General features: G+C 47.2%; 1 protein-coding gene across 1 annotated transcript in view; it reads left to right on the top strand.

Moving 5' to 3' along the window:
* LOC140728810 (dual specificity testis-specific protein kinase 2-like) overlaps nucleotides 1–24,219 on the top strand; it is a 117,943-nt gene that overhangs the window by 42,718 nt on the left and 51,006 nt on the right. Inside the window, exons 3-5 of the mRNA XM_073047780.1 lie at nucleotides 10,796–10,844; nucleotides 19,959–20,105; nucleotides 22,311–22,393. Coding sequence (XP_072903881.1) covers nucleotides 10,796–10,844; nucleotides 19,959–20,105; nucleotides 22,311–22,393 — 279 coding nt within the window. The remainder of the gene's footprint in view (nucleotides 1–10,795; nucleotides 10,845–19,958; nucleotides 20,106–22,310; nucleotides 22,394–24,219) is intronic.

Here is a 24,219-nt window from a genome sequence, read left to right as displayed (position 1 = left end):
GTGATAGAGGTGACCCCAGTTTCCTTGGCTGTTAGTCCAGGGAATACACACGCGGGTCCCACCAAACCCATGAGATTGAGACGGCTCCCCCCACCCCAAACCCCGGTTTGTGTGGATGCTGTGTAATTTGCTTCTCTGGTACAAGAAATAACGATTATGATTAAAGCAGTTATATTTATGCATCTTAACTTAACTGAAGGCTTAGTAAAGAAAAGAAAGAAAAAAGCAAAACAGACCCATTATAATTAACCAGGCAAATGTGCACAAGTTAGAGCTCAACTCTTCACAGAAGTCAGGCATCGTCATGATCCTCAGTAGACCCCGGCATCTTGCTCCATTGAACCCCAATCAGTGACACTGTAATCGTGTTATGCTAACCTCTACACTGCAGTGCCACCCAATGTCCTCTAGTTATGACACCCTTACCCTGGGGCAAAGGCTGTGACCGGTCAGCTAATCTGTGCCACTCATGATTTGATAAATCTCTGTAAGGTTGCCGGTTCTGTACGGTTGTCAAACCGGGGGTGGTAATGGGACCTTATCCAAAGCTCTCAATGGCATGTGTGGCAGACAGCCTCTGACAACCAAGTCCAGTTCTTGGCCTTCATGTACGACTTAGTTACTAAGTCGGGCAGAACCGACAGAACAAGAGGCAAAGGCGGGTTACTGGCACTTTAAAACCAGTCGCTTCGGGCAGATGGGGCCTGTCGGCCATGGTTGGCAGCTCATTTCGGAGAAGGAAAACTCTGATTTCAAATCTCCGCTGCCTTGTGGCTACACCCACTCATGGGGAAGGCTTCGGGAGTAAACCCCGAGGAAAATCTGGAGTTGGAGTCCCTCAGGCAGTCCCACGTTGAGTTCAATGTTGACTGGCAACTCCTGTGACGCTGTTGGTTACCAAACTGTATTGGTCTCTGCCGTTCCTTTGGGTTCATTAGCTGCCTGGAGAGGGGGAGCCTGCTACATGGGGCAGCAGCTTGCTCCCTAGATCATACTGACCCGGCTTGAGGATGAAATGTAGATAGCTGGGACGCAACATCAATGTTCGACCCTGAACAACAGAGGTCTCTAAGGTCGCCTGTCAGGGGAAAATCCAACCTCTCTTTATATCTCAAGTCTTCCAGCCCCGGTGACATCCTTGTGAATCTTTTCTGTGCCCTCTCCATTTTAATGACGTCCTTCCTTTAGCTCATAGATGAGGCCTGTCTTAATGAGCATGTCAATCATCTTCAGTTTGTGTTTGGTCCACCTGCCCAGGCAGGTTTATAACTTGCAGGCTGCTGTACTTAGTAGACACGGCAGCTGAGAGTGCACTATAGATAGTGCTTATTGGGTCCTGGAGAAGTGTTCATTCGATAAATTCCTGATCACTTCCAGATGTGCCGTCAGCTTTGTGATGTAGAAAGTCAGAGAGCAACGTTTAATTTGGAGCGAATACAGTACACTGGCATTATAATTGGTTTATCGTTGTCACGTGTACTGAGTTACAGTGAAAAACCTGGCTTGTGTACGCTTCATACAGATCAGATCATTACACAGTGCTTTGGGCTGGAATAAGGTAAAACAATAACAATGTCAAATAAAGTGTCAGGCAGAAGAGAATCTGCAGATGCTGGAAATCCAGAGCAACACACACAAAATGCTGGAGGAACTCAGCAGGCCAGGCAGCATCTATGGAAAAGAGTCCAGTCGAAGTTTCGGGCCGAGACTCTTTGGCAGGACTGGAGAAAAAAGCTGAGGAGTGGATTTAAAAGGTGGGGGTGGGGGGGGGGGGGGAGAGAAACACCAGGTGAAACCTAGAGGGGGAGGGATGAAGTAAAGAGATGGGAAGTTGATTGGTGAAAGAGACAGAAGAGATGGAGCCTCTGTACCTCCTGCCTGGTGGTCACTATGACAAGATGGCATGGCCTGGATAGTGAGAAACTTTGATGATGGATGTCCAAAGTACAAAGTAAATTTATTATAAAAGTACATACAGTATATGTCGCCATGTACTACCCTGAGATTCATGTTCTTGTGGGCACACTCAATAAATCCATAAAATATTAACCATAATAGAATCAATGGGTGTTCAAGCAGTGTGCAAAAGACAACAAATTATGCAAATACAAAAATTAAAATATAATGATAATTAAATAAGTAATAAATATTGATAATATGAGATGAAGAGTCCTTGATAATAAGTCCATAGGTTGTGGGAACATTTCAATGATGGAGCAAGTGAAGTTGAGTGAAGTTATCCCCTCTGGTTCAAGAGCTTGATGGTTGAGGGTAACAACTGCTCCTGAACCTGGTGGTGTGGGTTCTGAGGCTCCTGTACCTTCTTCCTGATGGCAGCAATGAGAAGAGAGCGTGTCCTGAGTGGCTGGGGTCCTTGAAGATGGATGCTGCTTTCCCACAACAGCATTTCATGTAGATGTGCTCAAAGGTGGGGAGGGCTTTACCCATGATGAACTGGGTCCTATCCACTACTTCATACAGGAGTTTCTGTTCAAGGGCTTCACATTTCCATACTAAGCTGTGATATGTCCAGTCAATATACTCTCCACTGCACATCAAAAGAAGTTTGTCAAAATGTTAAATGTCGTGCCGATTTTCCACAAACTCCTAAGGAAGTAGAGGCACTGCTGTGCTTTCCTGATAATTGCACTTACGTGCTGGGCCTAGGGGAGATCCTCCAAAATAACATAGAGGAATTTGAAGTTCTTAACCCTCTCCACCTCTGATCCTCGATGAGGACTGGCTCATGGACCTCTGGTTTCCTTCTGAGGTCAATAATCAGGTCCTTGGTCTAGCTGGCATTGAGCAAGAGGTTGGTGTTATGACACCACTCAGCCAGTTTGCCTTCTTGATGCAGCAGCTCCTGATAGTACTCCTAGTGAAGGGAAACAATCTTCCATGATGTATTGGGCAGAGTCAACTACTCTGCGCAGTTTCTGTCCTCTCTGCACTTCCCATAATTTCTACACTTTTGAAGTCTCCCATCAGCCTCTGCCACATGAGAGAAAATGATGCAAGTTTTTCTAACTTCCCCTTATGGCTAATACACTCTGATTCAGGGCATGCTGGGAACCTCTTCTGTGCTCTCTCCATACCCTTCCTATAATGGGGCAACCAGACTGCATGCAATACTAAAAGGACAGCCTAACTGTGGTTTTATATACAGTAGCTTGAATACCCACCTCTTATCTCATTGTCTCAACCAATGAAAGCAAGCAAATGAGACCCGATGCAGATAAGGGGAACTGCCTTTTTTAAGGCCTTTGCTCTGTCCACTGCAGGAGCCAGATCTTCCAGTGGCCAACCATTTCAATAGACATTAGACAATAGGTGCAGGAGTAGGCCATTCGGCCCTTCGAGCCAGCACTGCCATTCAATGTGATCATGGCTGATCATCCACAATCAGTACCCCGTTCCTGCCTTCTCCCCATATCCCTTGACCCCGCTATCTTTAAGAGCTCTATCTAACTCTTTCTTGAAAGCATCCGGAGAATTGGCCTCCACTGCCTTCTGAGGCAGAACGTTCTATAGATCCACAACTCTCTGGGTGAAAAAGTTTTCCCTCAACTCCGTTCTAAATGGCCAACCCCTTATTCTTAAACTGTGGCCTCTGGTTCTGAACTCCCCCAACATCGGGAACATGTTCCCTGCCTCTAGCGTGTCCAATCCCTTAATAATCTTATATGTTTCAATCAGATCCCCTCTCATCCTTCTAAATTCCAGTGTATGCAAGCCCAGTTGCTCCAATCTTTCAACATATGACATTCCCATGATCCCGGGAATTAACCTTGTGAACCTATGCTGCCCTCCCTCAATAGCAAGAACATCCTTCCTCAAATTTGGAGACCAAAACTGAACACAATACCCCAGGTGTGGTCTCACCAGGGCCCTGTACAACTGCAGAAGGACCTCTTTGTTCCTATACTCAACTCCCCTTGTTATGAAGGCCAACATGCCATTAGCTTTCTTCACTGCCTGCTGTACCTGCATGCTTACTTTCAGTGACTGATGAACAAGGACACCTACATCTCATTGTACTTCCCCTTTTCCTAAGTTCCCATTTTACTTCCCATTTCAATTTGACTTATCCGGCCATGGCCTCCTCTATTGCTGTGATGAGGCCAAACTCAAGTTGGAGGAACAACACCTCATATTCTGTCTGGCCTCCGACTTGATGGCATGAACATTGATGATTCTAACTTCTGGTAATTTCTCCCACCTCTCTTTCTTCCATTCCCCATTCTGGTTCCCCTCTCACCTCTACTTCTCACCTGCCCATGACACCCCTCTGGTTCCCCTCCTCCTTCCCTATCTTCCATGGTCCACTCTCCTCTCTCCCATTAAGATTCCTGCTCTTCATCCATCCCCTCCCAGATTCATTCTTCATAACCCTCTCCCACATCCATCTACATCCTGTCTCAGTTGGTCGCACACATCAGCTGCCAGTTGTACCCCCTCCCAACTTTCTTACTCTAGCTTCTGCCCCTTTCCCTTCCAGTCCTGATGAAGGGTCTTGACCTGAAACATCAACTGTTTGCCCCCTTCCAGAGAAACTGCCTGGCTTGGAGATCCTCCAGCAGTTTGTGTGTGTGTTGCTCTATATTTTCAGCATCTGTAGAATCTTCTGTGTTTGTGTCTACAATATTTTTTCCTCAGTTATTATGATGAATAGGTAACTTGATCTGATCTTGTTAGGTGTGTCTCTATCAATGGGACAGGCAGCAATGTCTGTCTATCCCAAAAAAAAGTATTCCTGCATGTTAACACGGAGTGTCTCCCCAGGGCACGATACCCTCCCACTGCACTAAGTAAGATGTCTGTGTTACAGAAATGTGGTCCCACTTTATAGCCAGAGGCAGGTTAATTAAATCCTCCCCGCAGTGTCCAGACTACCCACTGGGATTTATAAAATTAACAGCAAGATGCCGAGTCAAAGTCAGAATCTCATTTATTATCACTGACGTTTGTTTTAAAATGTGTTGTTTAGCGACAGCAGTACAGTTCAATGCATAAGCGTTACTATAAATGACAAAATAGTGAGGTAGTAGCCGTGGGCTCATGGGCCATTGGGAACTCTGGTGGAGGAAGGAAAGAAGCGTTGTGCCTTCTGGGGCAATGAATTCCCCAGAATCACTGCCTTCCGGCTAAAGAAATTCCTCCTCATACCCGTCCTAAATGGATGTCCTGTTCTGTGTCTATATCCTCGGGTTGTAGACACTCCCACTATTGGAAACATCCTCTCCATGTCCACTCTGTCTAGACCTTTCAATCACCTTGTTCTTTTCACTAATTCTGCAAGATCCTCGACTTGAAACATTCAAGCCGTTTCTCTCTCGACATTTGCTGCCTGACCTGTTTGTGTTCCCAGCATTTTCTGCTTTTTGTCTCAGATTTCTGGAATCTGCAGGAGTTTTATTCTGTCACCCATTGCAGAAGAGACGAATTTTTGCTTCCACCCCATTCAAAACGCAATTTTACTTGTCTTTTTCCCTCCCTGACCCCTGCCCACTGCCTTAGGAAAGGAGGAATAAACACCAGGTCTTCAGCACTGAATTCCACTAAGCGGGACAGACACATCATCTGTTATGGAGGGTGACTTGAACAGGGTTGGTAAAAGCTGCAGAAGGTTGTAAACTCAGCCACTCCATCATGTACACTAGTCTCCCCGGCATCAAAGACACCTTCAAAAGGCAATGCCTCAGAAAGGAGGCATCCATCATTAAGGATCCCCATCGCCCAGGACATGACCTCATCTCATTGCTACCATCAGGGAGGAGGTACAGAAGTGTGAAGACACACACTCAGTGTTTCAGGAACAAATTCTTCACCTCCACCATGAGATTTATGAATGGACAGTGTACACATGTATCCAACCTCATTAGTTTTTTTCTTCTTTTTCCTCTCTTTTTGCACTAATTTAATTTATATACACAGTGGATTCTGGTTAGTTGAGTCATTAGTTAATCCGGTCAGCCACCTATTTGGGACAACTCTTAAAGAACAAAAACTAATTGAGAAAATAACTGGGATTCCCTTTGGAACACAGCAGGCCAGGCAGCATCTATAAGGAGAAGCACTGTCGACGTTTCGGGCCAAGACCCTTCGTCAGGACTAACTGAAAGGATAGATAGTAAGAGATTTGAAAGTAGTGGGGGGAGGGGGAAATGCGAAATGATAGAAGAAGACCGGAGGGGGTGGGATGAAGCCAAGAGCTGGAAAGGTGATTGGCAAAAGTGATACCGAGCTGGAGAAGGGAAAGGATCATGGGACGGGAGGCCTCAGGAGAAAGAAAGGGGGGGGAAGCATCAGAGGGAGATGGAGAACAGGCAAACAACTAAATATATCAGGGATGGGGTTAGAAGGGGAGGAGGGGCATTAACGGAAGTTAGAGAAGTCAATGTTCATGCCATCAGGTTGAAGGCTACCCAGCTGGTATATAAGGTGTTGTTCCTCCAACCTGAGTGTGGCTTCATCTTGACAGTAGAGGAGGCCATGGACAGACATATCAGAATGGGAATGGGTCATGGAATTAAAATGTGTGGCCACTGGGAGATCCTGCTTTCTCTGGCGGACCGAGCGTAGGTGTTCAGCGAAACGGTCTCCCAGTCTGCGTCGGGTCTCACCAATATATAAAAGGCTCCATCTTCTTCTTACCCCAACCCTTCCCTCTCCACTGACGCTACCAGCCTCCCTTCCCCCTCTGATCCCATCTCTCATCCGTGCCGGGTCTTTACCACTCCCTCTGACCTTCAACTCTCTGAGGCAGAGCGCTCTGTCCTCAGTAAGGGTCTCAACTTTGTCCCCCTTCGCCCACACCTCAGCGAGTTCCGCGTATGCCATGACGCTGAACTCATCTTCTGCCAGCTCCGTCACCGAGCTTACTTCTTTGGCAAGGACTCTCCTACCCCCACCGATGACCCCTTCTCCTGTCTTCAACCCTCCTCCTCTTCATGGACACCCCGCTCTGGTCTTCTGCCTGCTCTGGATCTCTTTATTGCTAATTGCCGATGGGACATCAACCGTCTCGACTTCACCACACCCTGTTCCAATTCCAACCTCACTCCTTCCGAACGCTCTGCTCTCTGCTCCCTCTGCACCAATCCCAACCTCACTATAAAACCTGCTGATAAGGGGGAGCTGTTGTTGTCTGGAGTACTGACCTCTACCTGGCCGAGGCACAGCAACAACTCTCTGATACCTCCTCATATTTACCCCTTGATCATGACCCCACTAAGGAGCACCAGGCCATTGTCTCCTATACCATTACCAACCTTATCAGCTCTGGGGATCTCCCATCCACTGCTACCAACCTCATAGTTCCCACACCCCGCACTTCCCGTTTCTACCTCCTACCCAAGATCCACAAACCTGCCTGTCCAGGTAGACCTATTGTCTCAGCTTGCTGCTGCCCCACCAAACTCATTTCTGCATACCTTGACACTGTCTTATCCCCCCCTTGTTCAATCTCTTCCCACCTATGTTCGTGACACTTCTCACGCTTTGAATTTTTTCAATCAATTTAAGTTCCATGGCCCCCACCGTCTTATTTTCACCATGGACGTCCAGTCCCTATATACCTCCATCCCCCACCCGGACGGTCTCAAAGCTCTTCGCTTCTTTTTGGATTCCAGACCTTACCAATTCCTACCACCACTCTCCTCCGTCTAGCAGAATTAGTTCTTACTCTCAATAATTTCTCCTTTGGCTCCTCCCACTTCCTCCAAACCAAGGGTGTAGCCATGGGCACCCGTATGGGTCCCAGTTATGCCTGCCTTTTTGTTGGCTTTGTGGAACAGTCCATGTTCCAAGTCTATACGGGTATCCATCCCCCTCTTTTCCTTCGCTACATCGACGACTGCATTGGTGCTGTCTCCTGCACGCATGCTGAGCTCGGTGACTTCATTAACTTTGCCTCCAACTTTCACCTTGCTCTCAAATTTACCTGGTTCATTTCCGAAACCTCCCTCCCCTTTCTTGATCTTTCTGTCTCCATCTCTGGAGATGGCTTATCTACTGATATCTACTATAAGCCTACACAGCTACCTGGACTATTCCACTTCCCACCCTGTCTCTTGCAAAAATGCTATCCCCTTCTCACAATTCCTCCGTCTCTGCCGCATCTGCTCTCAGGATTAGGCTTTTCATTCCAGGACGAAGGAGATGTCTTCCTTTTTTAAACAAAGGGGCTTCCCTTCTTCCACCATCAACTCTGCTCTCAAACGCATCTGTCCCATTTCCCGCACATCTGCTCTCACCCTATCCGCCTGCCACCCCACTCGGGATAGGGTTCCCCTTGTCCTCACCTACCACCCCACCAGCCTCCAGGTCCAACGTATAATTCTCCGTAACTTCCGCCACCTCCAACGGGATCCCACTACCAAGCACATCCTTCCCTCCCCCCCCCCTTCTGCTTTCCGCGGGGATTGCTCCCTACTCGACTCCCTTGTCCACTCGTCCCCCCCCATCCCTTCCCACCGATTTCCCTCCTGGCACTTATCCTTGTAAGCGGAACAAGTGCTACATCTGCCCTTACACTTCCTCCCTCACCACCATTCAGGGCCTCAGACAGTCCTTCCAAGTGAGGCGACATTTCACCTGTGAGGCGGCTGGTGTGGTATACTGCGTCTGGTGCTCCCGGTGTGGCCTTTTATGTATTGGTGAGACCCGACGCAGACTGGGAGACCGTTTCGCTGAACACCTACGCTCGGTCCGCCAGAGAAAGCAGGATCTCCCGGTGGCCACGCATTTTAATTCCACGTCCCATTCCCATTCTGATATGTTTATCCATGGCCTCCTCTACTGTCAAAATGAATCCAAACTCAGGTTGGAGGAACAACACCTTATATACCGTCTGGGTAGCCTCCAACCTGATGGCATGAACTGACTTCTCTAACTTCCTTTAATGCCTTCCCCCCCTTCTTACCCCATCCCTGACATATTTAGTTGTTTGCCTGTTCTCCATCTCCCTCTGGTGCTTCCCCCCCACTTTCTTTCTCCCGAGGCCTCCCGCCTCATGATCCTTTCCCTTCTCCAGCTCTGTATCCCTTTTGCCAATCACCTTTCCAGCTCTCAGCTTCATCCCACCCGCTCCGGTCTTCTCCTATAATTTTGCATTTCCCCCTCCCCCCACTACTTTCAAATCTCTTGCTATCTTTCCTTTCAGTTAGTCCTGACGAAGGGTCTCGGCCTGAAACGTCGACAGTGCTTCTCCTTATAGATACTGCCTGGTCTGCTGTGTTCCACCAGCATTTTGTGTGTGTTGTTTGAATTTCCAGCATCTGCAGATTTCCTCGTGTTTGGGATTCCCTTTGTTTATTTTGGACATTGTGCTGCTTAATTGGGGCAGGAGACAGTTGCCAAACGGTTTCTAACTGGCATCAGGTGTATGCACCTGTGTTGCTGTTAGGCGATGCATTGTGCTTAGAACGAACAGCTTTTAAATAGTGTTAGTTGTGTGTGTTTGTGTTCAAAAAGCAGTGATTTTTGTCACTGATAGTTGGCGAGAGATAAGCAGCAAGACAATTCTGAACCGTTTTGCTCACTGCAGTTTCAAGCATTCAGGCTTGGCGATGCCGGAAATGGCCGGGAGTGAAAATGAAACGATTTCATTACTTCAACAAGTTAGGAGCTACAAAGAGTGTGAAGGTATCAACAATAATCTTAAATGTTACAATGAAAGTGAAGATTTGGAGGATACAGTCGTCAAAAGCATTGTATGAAGGCAGTCCATTAGCTACACTAGGTGGCTGCACTGATTTTGTTCATTTACAATCAAAAGAATGAGGCAGCATAGACTGGATGAATTTCTTCATCAGTAACTGCTGGGAACCAATACAATGTTAAAGTACTGTAGTAGTATGATAGTGTTCTAATTTCATTTAAATACATAATTTGTTACTCAGTTAAACAGTAGTTTGATTTGTTCTACATTTTTAACTGTTTCCATGAACCTTAGGATAACTGGCGCATAATTGTGCTGGTGCCGATGTGTCCCAATTAACCAGAATCCACTGTAATTTTTCTCATAATTTATAGTTTTTTACTATTATATATTGCAAGAAAACGCTTCTGCAAAACAACAAATTTCATGACATTTGTCAGTGATATTGAACTGAATTCTGATTCTGATTGCCTCTTGACTTTTGATATAACCATTTGTTCCTGGGCTGGTACAGGGGTTGCTCGAAATTCCAGGCATATACTTAACAGTGCAAACTGAACAAAAAGTTAGATCAGCACAGCACTGGGCAGGGGTTCAGCCCACAAAGTAGTGCCAAATTTGATGCCAATTTGTACTAAATGTGTCCTCCTGTGTATCATTCGCATCCGTTCATTCCCTTCATATTCACGGGTCTGTCGAAAAGTCCGTTCAACACCTCCATACTGTCTGTATCTGCTCCTGGCGCCACAGAAGTGCAGCAGTTAGCATAATGTTTTAATGCACCAGCAACCTGGGTTCGGTTCCCTGCACTGTCCGTATGGATTTCGTATGCCCTTCTTGTGACCGCATGGGTTTCCTCAGGGTTCTCGGGTTTCCTCCCACACTCCAAAGACGTACGGGTTGGGGTTAGTGTGTTGTGGATGTGCTACGTTGGTGGTAGAAGGGTGGTGACACTTGCAGGCTGACCTCTCCCAGCACATCCTCGGGCTATGTTGGGCATTGACGCAAGTGGTACATTTCACTGCATGTTTCGAGGTCTCGATGGACATGTGACAAATACAGCTAATCTTTTGTTCTTTTTCTTTGCCTACCGATCTAACGTTGGCTGATCATTGTGTGCGATTATCCCCACAGGTTCATGGGTGTGTGTGTCCACGAGGGCCAGCTACACGCTCTGACCGAGGTAAGTGCTGTGATGCACCCATCCTCTCTACAAACAGTGGAGACCATTCGGCCCCTCTACATGGTACTGGCTGCATTTGGCTGCTTGCCCTGCATGGGTCAATATGATTGAGGGTGTTTACCCAGGCTGGTGATGCTTGGGGCGGGGGGAAGCTCAGAAGTACAGTCGGTAGAGCCACTCTCCCACCACAGTTCAATCCCAACTTCCGGTGCAGTTTGTGTGTGAGGAGTTTGCACGTTCTCCCTCTGGCCACATGGGTTTCCCTGGGAGCCCTCCAGTTCAAAGTTCAAAGTATATTTTTTAGCAGCGTACATATATGTCACTATGCACCACACTGGGATTCATTTTCTTACAGGCATTTACAGTAGAACAAAGCAGTACAACAGAATCAAAGAAAAAAGATTAATCAACGGCTGGAAATCATTCCTTCTGTTTACATATTGAGACGCAGTGTGGAATAGGCTCTTTTGGCCCTTCGAGCCCTGCCACCTGGCATTCCCCTGATTTAATCCGAACCTAATCATGGGACAATTGACAATGACCAATCAACCTACCAACCGGCACGTCTTTGGACTGTGGGAGGAAACCAGAGCACCCGGAGGAAATCCACGCATTCCACGTGTTAACTCGTCATTCCTGGGATCATTCTTGTGAACCTCCTCTGGGCCCTTTCCAATGCCAGCACATCCTTTCTTCGATAAGGGCCCAAAACAGCTCGCAATATTCCAAGTGTGGTCTGACCAATGCCTTATGAAGCCTCAGCATTACATCCTTGCTTTTGTATTCTAGTCCTCTTAACCTCTCCCATGACTGGAAACATCTTCTCCATGTCCGCCATATCTGGGTCAGTAGGTTTCAAGGGTATCCCCTCATCCCCCTCCTAGACAGCCCACCACCTTTCTACAATCCGAGTGCCCATCTACGATTTTCTTAAATGCCTCTATAGAACATAAAACATGACATTTTGATCTACACGTAACAAATAAAGAAAACCTTTAAAATCTAAAGGCCAAATGTAGGCCCAGGTGTGGTACCCTGTGCGAGATCTTTGGCAGGAACTGCGGTGGCTTGGAGGTGTTGAACTCAGGGGAGTTTCTGTGATCTGTGCGGAAGATACTCTGGCACGGTCTGCACTACACAGACCAGACTTAATCAGCTCTCTAATTACCTAGCAGCCTTGCCTCACTGCCACCCAGTCCATTTGTTCAGTTCTGCTTGTTTGTGTTCACTCACTGTCCCTTCCTCAAGCCTCCTCACTCCCAATATCCCCCCCCCCCACAGCAGATCTCCCACCCTCTTCTACCCTGCCTGCTCCCCTCCCACTCCACTCTGCCCTGCGTGTTCACTCTCTGGCTCTGTTGGTGAGTTGGACGCGTTCCCTATTCCCCAGGCAATCGTCCAAAATAATGACAGGAAGGAGAGCTTCGGAGTTAATCAAGCAAATGCTGACAGTAGTGTGAATAATTAAAACTGCAGTCTTGATCCAAGGAGTCATCTGTAAATGAAATTGATCTCTCCCTCACATTGTGTGTCTGCCTGTGTTTCTGTGTGTGCTGATGCTTCTCATCCCCTCTTCAGCCCCTCTGCCCGGCCTCCTCCCCGTAACCTTTGATGCTGTGGCCAATCGATCGATCTTAGCCTTAAATACTCCCAACGAACTGGTCTCCACAACTGCCTGTGGTAACAAGTTTCACAAATTCAACACCCTCCGGCTAAAGAAATTTCTCTGTACCTCTGTTCTAAATGGATGCCCCTCTGTCCAGAGGCTGTACCCTCTTGTCCTGGACTCTCCCACCAGGAGAAACATCCTTTCCACATCTACTCTGTCTAGGCCTTGCAACATTCGAAGGCTTTCAGTGAGATTCCCCCCCACCCCAACCTTCTAACTTCCAGTGAGCACAGACCCAGAGCCATCAAACATCCCTTGTATGATAACCCTTTCATTCCCGGAATCATCTTTGTGAACCTCCTCTGAACCCTCTCCAATACCAGCACATCTTTTCTTAGATAAGGGGACCAAAACTGTTCACAATACTCAAGGTGAGACCTCATTAGTGCCTTATAAAGCCTCAGCATCACATCCTGCTCTTATATGGAATGCAGTCGTGAATGGGTTAATTAGTTAAACTAATTCTTCAATAAGTTTGACAATTTCCCTCCTGTTCACACCCCACTCAGCACACCAGTCCAGGTGCTGAGGCACCCAATGCTCCCTCAGCACCACACCTCCCCTCCTCCCCCCTCCAACTCAACATGTGGATGAATAACACTATCCACATCCCCTCCTTGCCCTACACCTACCATCCACACCTCCACGTTCCAACTACTATTGTCCTGATCTTCACCTCCACCTGCCCCCTCCTTCCACCAATCCCCAGTCATCATGGACTCATCTTCTCTACTGAGCAGGTGAGAAGGGCTCTGGGGAACCTCAGACACGGCAAAGCATTGGGACCAGATGATGTGAACCCCAGGGTCCTGAAGGAGTGTGCTGATCACTCCTTAGGGGGCAAAAGTTTAAGGGTAGCACGAGGAGGAATTTCTTTACTCAGAGAGTGGGAGCTGTGTGGAACAAGCTTCCAGTAGAAGTGGTAGAGGCAGGTTCGGTATTGTCATTTAAAGTAAAATTGGATAGGTATATGGACAGGAAAGGAATGGAGGGTTATGGGCTGAGTGCAGGTCAGTGGGACTAGGTGAGTATAAGCGTCGGCATGAACTAGAAGGGCCGAGATGGCCTGTTTCCGTGCTGTAATTGTTATATGGTTATATCAGCTGCGTGGAGTTCTCCAGCGCATTTTCAATCTGAGTCTCAGTCTGGAAATGGTCCCGACTGTGTGGAAAATATCATCGTGGTCCCAATACACAAGAAGGGCAGCTGAAAGTCTTCAATGACTACCGTCCAGTGGCCTGACCTCACACAGCATGAAGACCCTAGAGAGGCTGGTCCTGGCTCACCTCCGGCCCCTGGTCAGATCAGGCCTCGATCCCCTGCAGTTTGCTGACCGGGAGCACGTTGGAGTTGACGATGCTGTCATCTTCCTGCTGAACAGAGTCTGCTCCCGTGTGGATAAGCTGGGCAGCACCGTGACGATCGTCTCTTTTCATTTCTCAAGTCCTTCAGTACCGTACGGCCCTCACTGCCGGGGGAAAAGCTCCATTCAACGCAGGCTGGCAGTTCCATTGTATCCTGGATAATGACCACGTGACTGGCAGACCACAGTTCATGCAGCTTCAGGGCCGTGTGTCAGACGTGGCTATAAGCAGCACTGGGACCCCACAGAACACTGTATTGGCTTTCTTTCCTGTTTACCCTGTACACCTTGGACTTTAGATACGAAAATGAGTCAAGTCATCAGCAGAAACTCTGCCAACTCAGCAATAGTTAGGAAGGATGGGAGGATGAATACAGGGCCCTGGTGGAGGACTTTGTCAATTGGTGCAAGCTGAATCATCTGCAGTTCAGCATCAGTGAGACAAAGGAGATGGTGATGGACTTTAGGAAGACTAAGCCTGCACTACTCCCTGTTACCTTTGATGGTGAGGACATGGATGTGATGAGGACCTACACGTACCTGGGGTGCACCTGGATGACAGACTTGAGTGGAGCACCAACACAGAGGCTGTGTACAAGAAGGGCCAGAGTCACCTCTACTTCCTGAGGAGACTGAAGGCCTTTGGAGTGTGCAGGCCTCTCCTTCACACGTTCTACCAGTCTGTTGTTGCCAGCTTCTATGCGGCGGTGTGCTGGGGCAATGGCATCAACATGGGTGATGCCAACAGGCCCATTAAACAGATTAGAAATGCTGGCTCTGTTATAGGAGTCAAACTGCACACAATGGAGGGAAAGGACCCTACGGAAAATCCTGGCAATTCTGGACAACCTTTCTCACCCTCTGCATGGCATCTTGGCTGAAGAGAGGAGCACCTTTAGTAAGGGACCAAGACAACTGTGCTGCTCCAAAGAGTGCTGTATGAGGTTATTCTTACCCTCAGCCATTAGGAAGGAAGGTCCAACTGTTGGTGAGTCAGTATCCTGGCAAAAACTACACCATGAAGTCAAAAGAACACTCTGAGCAACCCTGCGAATAGGTTATTGAAAAGCACAGGTCAGGAGATGGATACTAGAAAATTTCCACGTCACTGAATATCCCTTGGAGTACAGTCAAGTCAATCATCAAGAAATGGAAAGAAATGGCTCAGCTGTAAATATGCCTAGAGCTGACCGTCCTCAAAAACCGAGTGACTGTGCAAGAAGGGGACCAGTGAGCGAGGCCACCAAGAGACCTATGACAGCTCTGGAGGAGTTACAAGCTTCAGTGGCTGAGATGGGAGAGACTCACATACAACAAACTGTTCCCCAGGTGCTTCACCAGTCATAGTTTTATATGACCATATAACCATATAACAATTACAGCACGAAAACAGGCCATCTCGGCCCTTTTAGTCCGTGCCGAACGCTTACTCACCTAGTCCCATTGACCCGCACTCAGCCCATAACCCTCCATTCCTTTCCTGTCCATATACCTATATAATTTTGCTTTAAATGACAATACCGAACCTGCCTCTATCACTTCTACTGGAAGCTCGTTCCACACAGCTACCACTCTCTGAGTAAAGAAGATCCCCTTTGTGTTACCCCTAAACTTTTGCCCCTTAACTCTAAACTCATGTCCTCTTGTTTGAATCTCCCCTACTCTCAATGGAAAAAGCTTATCCACGTCAACTCTATCTATCCCCCTCATAATTTTAAATTTAAATTTTAAATACCTCTGTCTTTTATGGGAGAGTGGCAAAGAGAAAGCCACTGTTGAAAAAACTCACATGAAATCTTGGCTAGAGTTTGCCAGAAGGCGTGTGGGAGATTCTGCAGTCAGCTGGAAGAAGGTTCTATGGTCTGATGAAACCAAACATAGAAATCTACAGCATATTACAGGCCCTTAGGCCCACAATGTTCGAAAAACTCCAGGTACCTATCATCGAGTCTCTTAAAAGACCCTAATGTATTCACCTCCACCACTGTCACTGGCATTCCATGCACCCACCACTCTCTGTGTGAAAACCTTCCCTCTGACATCCCCTTAAAGGTTTCCAAGCACCTTAAAACTATGCCCCCTTGTGCTAGCCATTTCAGCCCTGGGAAAAAAGCCTCTGGCTATCCACACGATCAATGCCTCTCATCATCTTATACCTCTATCAGGTCACCTCTCATCCTCCATCACTCCAAGGAGAAAAGGCTGAGATCATTCGACCTATTCTCATAAAGAACACTCTCCAATCCAGGCAACATCCTTGTAGATCTCCTCTGCACTCTCTCTATCCTTCCTGTAGTGATGTGACCAGAACTGAACACTGAAAATTGATCTTTTTGGCCATCAGACTAAATGCTATGTTTGGAGTAAACCAAACACCACACATCATCAAACACAGCACCCCTACCGTGAAGCATGGTGGTGGCTGCATCATGCTGTGGGGATGCTTCACTGAAGCAGGCCTTGGAATGCTTGTGAGGGTTGAGGGTAAAATGAATACAGCAAAATACTGACAAATCCTGGAGGAAAACGTGATGTAGTCTGCAAGAGAACTGCGACTTGGGAAAAGATTTGTTTTCCAGCAAGATAATGACCCCAAGCATAAAGCCAGAGCTACACCGGGATCGCATAAAAAACAAAGTGAATGTCCTGGAGTGGCCAAGTCAGAGCCCAGACCTCAATCCAATTGAGAATTTGTGATTGAACTTGTAAAGGGCTGTTCACTCATGATCCCCATGCAATCTGACAGAGCTTGAGCAGTTTTGTAAAGATAGACTCAGGGCTGCAATTGCTGCCAAAGATGCATCTACTAAATACTGACTTGAAGGGGAGTGAAGACTTATAATACCATTAAGACCATAAGATATAGGAGCAGATGTAGGCCATTCAGCCCATTGAGTCTGCTCCGCCATTCAGTCATGGGCTGATCCAATTCTTCCAGTCATCCCCACTCCTCTGCTTTCACCCTATACCCTTTGATGCCCTGGCTAATCAACAACGTATCTACCTCTGCCCTAAATGCACCCAATGACTTGGCTTCCACAGCCGCTTGTGGCAACAAATTCCACAGATTTACCACCCTCTGACTAAAGTAATTTCTCCGTATCTCTGTTCTTAATGTGCGTCCTTCAATCCTGAAGTTGTGCCCTCTTGTCCTAGACTCCCCTACCAAGTGAAATAACTTTGCCATATCTAATCTGTTCAGGCCTTTTAACATTTGGAATGTCCCCCTCATACTCCTGACCTCCAGGGAATACAGCCCAAGAGCTGCCAGACGTTACTCATACTGTAACCCTTTCATTCCTGGAATCATTCTCATGAATCTTCACTGAACCTTCTCCAATGTCAGTATATCCTTTCTAAAATAAGGAGCCCAAAACTGCACACAGTACTCCAAGTGTGGTCTTGATTATGCAATCAATTATTTTGTGTTTTATATTTGTAATTAATTTAGACCAGTTTGTAGAGATCTGCTTTCACTTTGACAAAAAAAGAGTCTTTCTCTGTTAACCAGTGTCAAAAAAGCCAAATTAAATCCACTGTGATTCAATGTTGCAAAGCAATAAAACATGAAAACTTCCGAGGGGGGTGAATACTCTTTCTAGGCACTGTAAATATAAGCTATAGTACCTGTTGACTGTAGAACAACAGGACCCTGCACCAATACATGGGGAAGAAGATGAAGAAGTCTGTGTCTATTTTGCAGGCAAGAGCCCTGGCATGCAGGTGGCACAGAACGAAAATAATTCCTGCCAGACACCTCTGCATTCTCCTTCCATCCAGGTTATGTTTTCTGAACCAGTGTGGGGTGTTGCTATTGCCTTCTCTCTCTCTCCCCCCCTCTCTCCCTCTGATCCTCTCCGCCCTCCCTCTCTCTCTCCCTCTCTCTCTCTCATGCTCTCTCTCTCTCTGTCTCACCTCCCCCTCTCCCTCTTCCCCTCACTTTCTCTCCTTTTCTCCCCTCTCTCTCTTTCTCACTCCTCTCACTCTCTCATTTTTTTCACAGAGAGTGGCGGGTGCGTACATCGCGTTTCCGGGGTGGTGGTAGAGGTGGATACACTGGGGGCATTTAAAACTCTCTCAGATAGGCACATGGATGATAGAAAACTGAGAGTTATGTGGGAGGGAAGGGTTAGATTGACCTTAGAGCAGGTTAAAAGCTCTGCACAACATCGTGTGTTGAAGGGCTTGTTCTGTGTTCTATCCAGTTTCTCATGACATTCAGACCACCCAGTCCCAGTGACAACCTTGTGAATCATTCTGCAAGTCCATTCAAGTTGAGTTTATTGATGTCTGCACAGATACAGTCAGGTACAGGTACCGGAAAAAACATGCCTGCAGCAACTTCACGGGCAGGTAGACACAAGATTATAAATTTCATATAAACTGTGCATTAATTATATAGGACGGTGAAGAGAGCAGGGTAAATGTGGAAAAATAAGACATTAATGTAAAAAAAAACACAGCTGAGTCCACAGTCTTGCGAAAGGTGGACCACAGTGTTCCGATTTACAATTGTACGGGTTGTTTCAAGAACCTGATGGTTACAGGAATATAGCTGTTCCTGATCTGCTGGTGTGGGACTTCAGGTTCCGTACCTCCTGCTTCATAGTGGCAGAGAGAAGAGGGCAGGGCACGGATAGTGGGCATCCTTGATGATAGATGCCACTCTCTTGGAGCAGAGCCTTCTGTAGATGCTGGCAGTGGTGGGGAGGAATGTGTACGTGAGGGACTGGGCTGTGTCCACTGCTCCCTGCAGCCTCTCACATTCGTGACCATTCCGATTGCTGTCCAGATCATAATGCAACCAGTCAACATACTTTCAATGGTGAACTGTAGCAGTGTGTTAGGGCATTTATTTGATTATCTATATATCAAGCTATATATTTGTATATTTATTATCTATCTATCTATATATATTGAGATACAGAGTGGAATAGGCACTTCCAGCCCAACAAGCCTCACTGCCCAGTGGCTCTCCTATTTAACCCTTGCCTAATAACAGGACAATTACAATGACCAATTAGCCTACCAACCGGTACGTCTTTGGACTGTGGGAGAAAACCGGAGCACCTGGAGGAAACCCACACGGTCATGGGCAGGACATACAGACAGTGTTGGAACTGAACTCTGATGCGCCCAGAGCTAATACCATTGTGCCAACTGCTACGCGACCGTGCCCTGTTTGATGACTTGCCAAATCACCTTAAACTTCTGAGAAAGTAGAGGTGCTGACGTGCGCTTTTCATGATTGTCCAGGACAGGTCATCCCAGATGTTAACAACCAGGAATCTGAAGCTGCTGACTCTCCCCACCTCTCCACTGAGAACAGGGAATTGGTCTCCTGACTTCCCCTCTCTGAAGTTAATGATTAACTCCTTGGTTTTGCTGACGATGAGTTGTTATTGTGGCATCACTCAACCAGGTGTCCTACCTCACTCCTGTATGCTGACCCATCCTCACCTGTGATTCGGCCAACACAGTGGTGTCGTCGGTGAATTTGTAGATGGTGTTGGAGATGTGCTCAGCCACACGGCCATGGGTGTACAGGGAGCAGAGCAGAGGACTAAGCACGCAGCTCGGAGTGCAGCTGTGCTGATGGTCAGCGGGGAGGAGATGTTGTTCCTGATCCGTATGGATTGAGGTCCATCAATGGGGAAATCAAGGATCCAGGTGCAGAGGCCCAGGTCTTGGGGCTTGCTGATGAGTTTGGAGGGAAAGATTGCTGAAAGTCAGGATATACTAAATCACTAAACCCTTTCCTTTTTTGCATCCATACCATATTACTGACATCCTTCTTGCTCCTTTCTGCTCCCCACTCCTCTAACCCCTTCTCCCCCTCTTCCTGGCAGTGGTGACTGGGCAGATGTGGCTCGCCAGCCGAGGTTGGCAGCTCAATGTGGAAAAGGAAAACTCTGATCTCAAACCTCCGCTGCCTTGTGATGGGGGAGGCTTCGGGAGTAAACCCCAAGGAACTTGTGCACATGATAATAGACCTGGAGTTTGACATTGATTCTATCTGTGGGATGCTTTTGGACATGACCGAACAATGCTCACTAACTTGTGTTTGTTCTGTGTGTTTCAGTACATTAACGGAGGAAGCCTGGAGCAGGTTCTGGGCAGCAAGGAGCATCTGCCTTGGTTGGTCCGAATCAGGTTGGCACTGGACATTGCAAAGGGCCTCTGCTACCTGCATTCCAAGGGAATCTTCCATCGGGACCTTACATCCAAGGTATGGAAACCTAAACTTCATTAGAGTGCACAGTGTATGATCACAGTAGTATAGTGCTTAGTGTAACACTACTACAGTGCCAGTGGTCGGTTCCTGGTGCTGTCCGTGAGGAGTTTCTACGTTCTCTCCATGAAAACATGGTGTTCCTACATGTGCTCTGATTTCCTCCCACATTCCAAAGACTTGGGTTATGGTTAATAAGTTGTGGGCATGCTAAGTTGGTGCTGGAAGACAGATGAAGCTATTCTTTCCTAAAACTGGCACAATGGCTCAGTGTGTAGAGCCACTCCCTCCCTGCTTTAGAGGCTTGGGTTCAGTCCTGACCTAGGGTGCTGTCCGTGTGGAGTTGGCACGCCCTCCCTGTGACCGCATTAGGTTTCCTCCTGCGTCCCAGTAACGTGCGGGTTGGTGGGCTAATTGGCCACTGGGAATCATCCTGAGTGTGTGATTGAGTTGATGGGAATGTGGAGAGAAATTAGAGATTAAAGATTAGTTTTTTTTTATTTAGAAATACGGCACGGCAACAGACAGAGGGATTTAGTTTACTTGGATGGTGTTTGGTACAGACACAGAGAGGATCGTTCTTGTGTTGCACTTTATTTATTTATTTCGTTAGCGATTCAGTGTGGAACGGGCCCTTCAGACCCAGTGAGCTGCACCGCTGATTGTATGCACGGCCTCATCACAGGACAATTTACGATGACCAATTAAAGTACGTCTTTGGACTGTGAGACACACGGGGAGGAAGTACAAACTTCCTTGCAGAGGGTGCCGGAATTGTACTCTGAACTCCGATGCTCCAAGCTGTAACCCTAATGCACTAACCACTACCCTACCGTGGTGCTCCTTCTCTGTGTTCTGTCTGAGGGAATCCTCCCTCCTCTGTTCAAGTCTCCGGGGTGACACCAACTCTGATGGGTGTTGGGTTTGCAGAAGCAGACTCACTGCGAGCTGGACTTAACTTTCATTTCCCAGAAGGTGCACCTTGCTGGCGGGACAGGCGGGACAGGACTCCTCTCCCTCTTGGCCCTGAGGAGTGTTGGACAGCTGGGTGTACGTCACCCAGTTTATGTTGCCGTGGAATATTCAAGGTTGCTTAATGTTACTCCCAGTGCACATGTGTGAAAGAGAATGAAATAATCGTTACTCCAGATCCAATGCAGCACAAAAAACACACAATAAGATAAAGAAGATGCTAATGATAATAAAAAAAACATAATAAATATCAACACAGCAGATACTTATGCATGTAGATTGATTGTATGACCATAAAGTGACACTAGGCACAGGAGTGTCTGTATATACGGTGACTGACAGGGAATGATAAAGTAGTGGTTGTTGGGGAGGTGAGGGGTGGGTTATTGGGGAAAGTAACTGTTTGAGGCTGGTGGTCCTGATGTGGATGCGGTGTAGCCTCCTCCCTGATGGGAGTGGGACAAACGGTCCATGAGCGGGGTAGTGGGGGGCTTCCATGATGCCAATGAGGAAGGGGAGGGATGGGCAGACGGTGGATTCCCAGCACAAAGCCAGAGGGTGTTGCTCATGGACTGTTGCAGTGTTCCACTTCCAACTGACGGTCAGATGGTCCATCCAGTCATTCGGACTCCTGCACTGCCTGCCTGGTGATTATAGGCATTTCCGTGTCTTGTTAACAAGTGTCATGCCATGCACTCAGCAGCCACTGTAACTGGGTGCAGGAGTGGAAGCCACTTCTGCTGCTATAGCCCCCCACCCCCCCCACTTCAAGATCTGACGTGTTGTACGTTCAGTGAAGCTCTTCTGCACACACACCACTGTTGTAACTCTTCGTTATTTGAGTTACTGTTACCTTCCTGTCAGCTTGGCCCACAAAACTTCCAGCAGCTGGATGTTTTTTTGTTTATCGCACCATTCTCTGTGAACTCCAGAGACTGTCGTACGTGCAAATCCCGGGAGATCAGCAGATTCTGATATACTCAAAGCACCCCATCTGGCACCAACAAACATTCCATGGTCAAAGGCACTTAGTTCACATTTCTTCCGCACTCTGATCATCAATTGACCCTCAGATCTGCGTGCTTTTATGCACTGTGTTGCTGCCACGTGATTGGCTGATTGGACATTTGTTTTAACGAGATGTACAGGTGGACTTAATGAAGTAACGACTGACTGTATGTCAGTGATAATAAACTTTTTCTTTGTGTAATGTTAACCCTTTCCTTCCAGAACTGCCTGGTAAAGTGCGAGGAGAAGTCCTACACTGCTGTGGTGGGAGACTTTGGGCTTTCTGAGAAGATTCCAAACTACAGGTGAGTGAAAGTTCTACCACTTAAAGAGGCTATATTTCTGCTTATGCAAAGGTCGAGGCACGTATATATAGCTAGGGTGGCTCAGACTTCTGCACAGTACTGTATTGTCAACACGGAGCGGAGAGAGAGTTTGTAAATCTAGCGGGAGCAAAATATGTTGGGAATGGTGAAGGGTGGAGCTCTGTGGGAGGGCTCTGGGACAGGTGGCAGAGAAGGAGCGCCAGGGTTGGGGGGCGATGGCGTGGGTGCAGACACACCCTGTCCTGAGACACCAGGCAAGGTCATTTGATTCTAAACAATTGGTTTATTCATCATTACATACTGTCTCTCTGGTGCTTCCCGCTCCCTCCCCTTTTCCCAACCATGATTCCCCTCTCCCTGTCCCCTTCCCGCTCTCAGTCCACAATCGAGACCTGTATCAGAATCAGGTTTATTTATCCTTCATAAAATTCTCTGGACTCTGGGCAGCTCTCGGCAGATTGGAAGATAGTGGATGTCACCCCGCTGTTCAAAAAAAGATGGAGGCAAAAGGCAGGTACCTATAGGCCAATTAGTTTAACATCTGTAGTTCGGAAAGTGCTTGAAGCTATCTTTAAAGAAGAAATAGCAAGGCATCTGGTAAGAACTGGATCCATCAGGCAGATGCAGCATGGATTCAGTAAAGTCGGGTCCTGTTTGACAAACTTACTGGAGTTCTTTGAGGATATAACGAGCGCAGTGGATAGAGGGGATCAGATAAACATTATTTACTTGAATTTCCAGAAGGCATTCGATAAAGTGCCACATGAAAGGCTTATCCGTAAGTTAAGGATGCATAGAGTTGGGGTAATGTATTAGCATGGAAAGAGGATTGGTTAACTGATAGAAAGCAGAGAGTTGGGATACATGGGTGTTAGTCTGGTTGGCAATCAATGGTGAGTGGTGTGCCACAGGGGTCAGTGCTGGGCCCACAACTGTTCACGATATACACTAACAATTTGCAAGAAGGGACCGACTGTAGTGTATCTAAGTTTGCTGATGACACTAAATTGAGTGGAAAAGCAAGTTGTGCAGAGGATGCGGAGTCTGCAGAGAGATATAGAGAGGTTAAGTGAGCGGGCAAGGGTCTGGCAGATGGAGTACAATGTTGGCAAATATAAGGTCATCCACTTTGGAAGGAAAAATGGAAGATTATATTATTATTTAAATGGTGAGAAATTGCAGCATGCTGCTGTGCAGAGGGACTTGGGAGTGTTTGTGCATGAATCACAAAAGGTTAGTTTGCAGATGCAGCAGGCTGTCAAGAAGGCAAATGGCCTTCATTGCTAGAGGGATTGGATTTGAGAGCAGGGAGGTTATTGCTGCAACTGTACAGGGTACTGGTGAGGCCGCACCTGCAATCAGTTCTGGTCTCCTTACTTGAGGAAGGATATACTGGCTTTGGAGGCGGTGCAGAGGAGGTGCACCAGGTTGATTCCAGAGATGAGGGAGTTAGACTATGAGGAGAGATTGAGTTGCCTGGGACTCTACTCGTTGGAATTCAGAAGATTGAAAGGAGATCTTATAAAAACACATAAACTAATGAAAGAGATAAATTAGGTAGAGGCAGGAAAATAACTTCCGCTGGTCGGTGAGACAAGAACTACAGGACATAGCCTAAAGATTTGAGGGAGTAAATTTAGGACAGAGATGAGCTTTTCCCAGAGTGGTGAATGTGTGGAATTCTCTGCCGAATGAAGCAGTGGACGTTACCTCAGTAAAGATATTTAAGACAAGGTTGGACAGACTTTTGCATAGTCGGGGAATGAAGGATTATGGGGAAAAAGCAACTAGGTGGAGATGAGTCC

Source organism: Hemitrygon akajei, chromosome 6, assembly GCF_048418815.1.
Source record: "Hemitrygon akajei chromosome 6, sHemAka1.3, whole genome shotgun sequence".
Taxonomy (NCBI): Eukaryota; Metazoa; Chordata; class Chondrichthyes; order Myliobatiformes; family Dasyatidae; genus Hemitrygon; species Hemitrygon akajei.
Note: the sequence above shows the minus strand (reverse complement) of the source record. Positions and strands in the feature narration are given on the sequence as shown.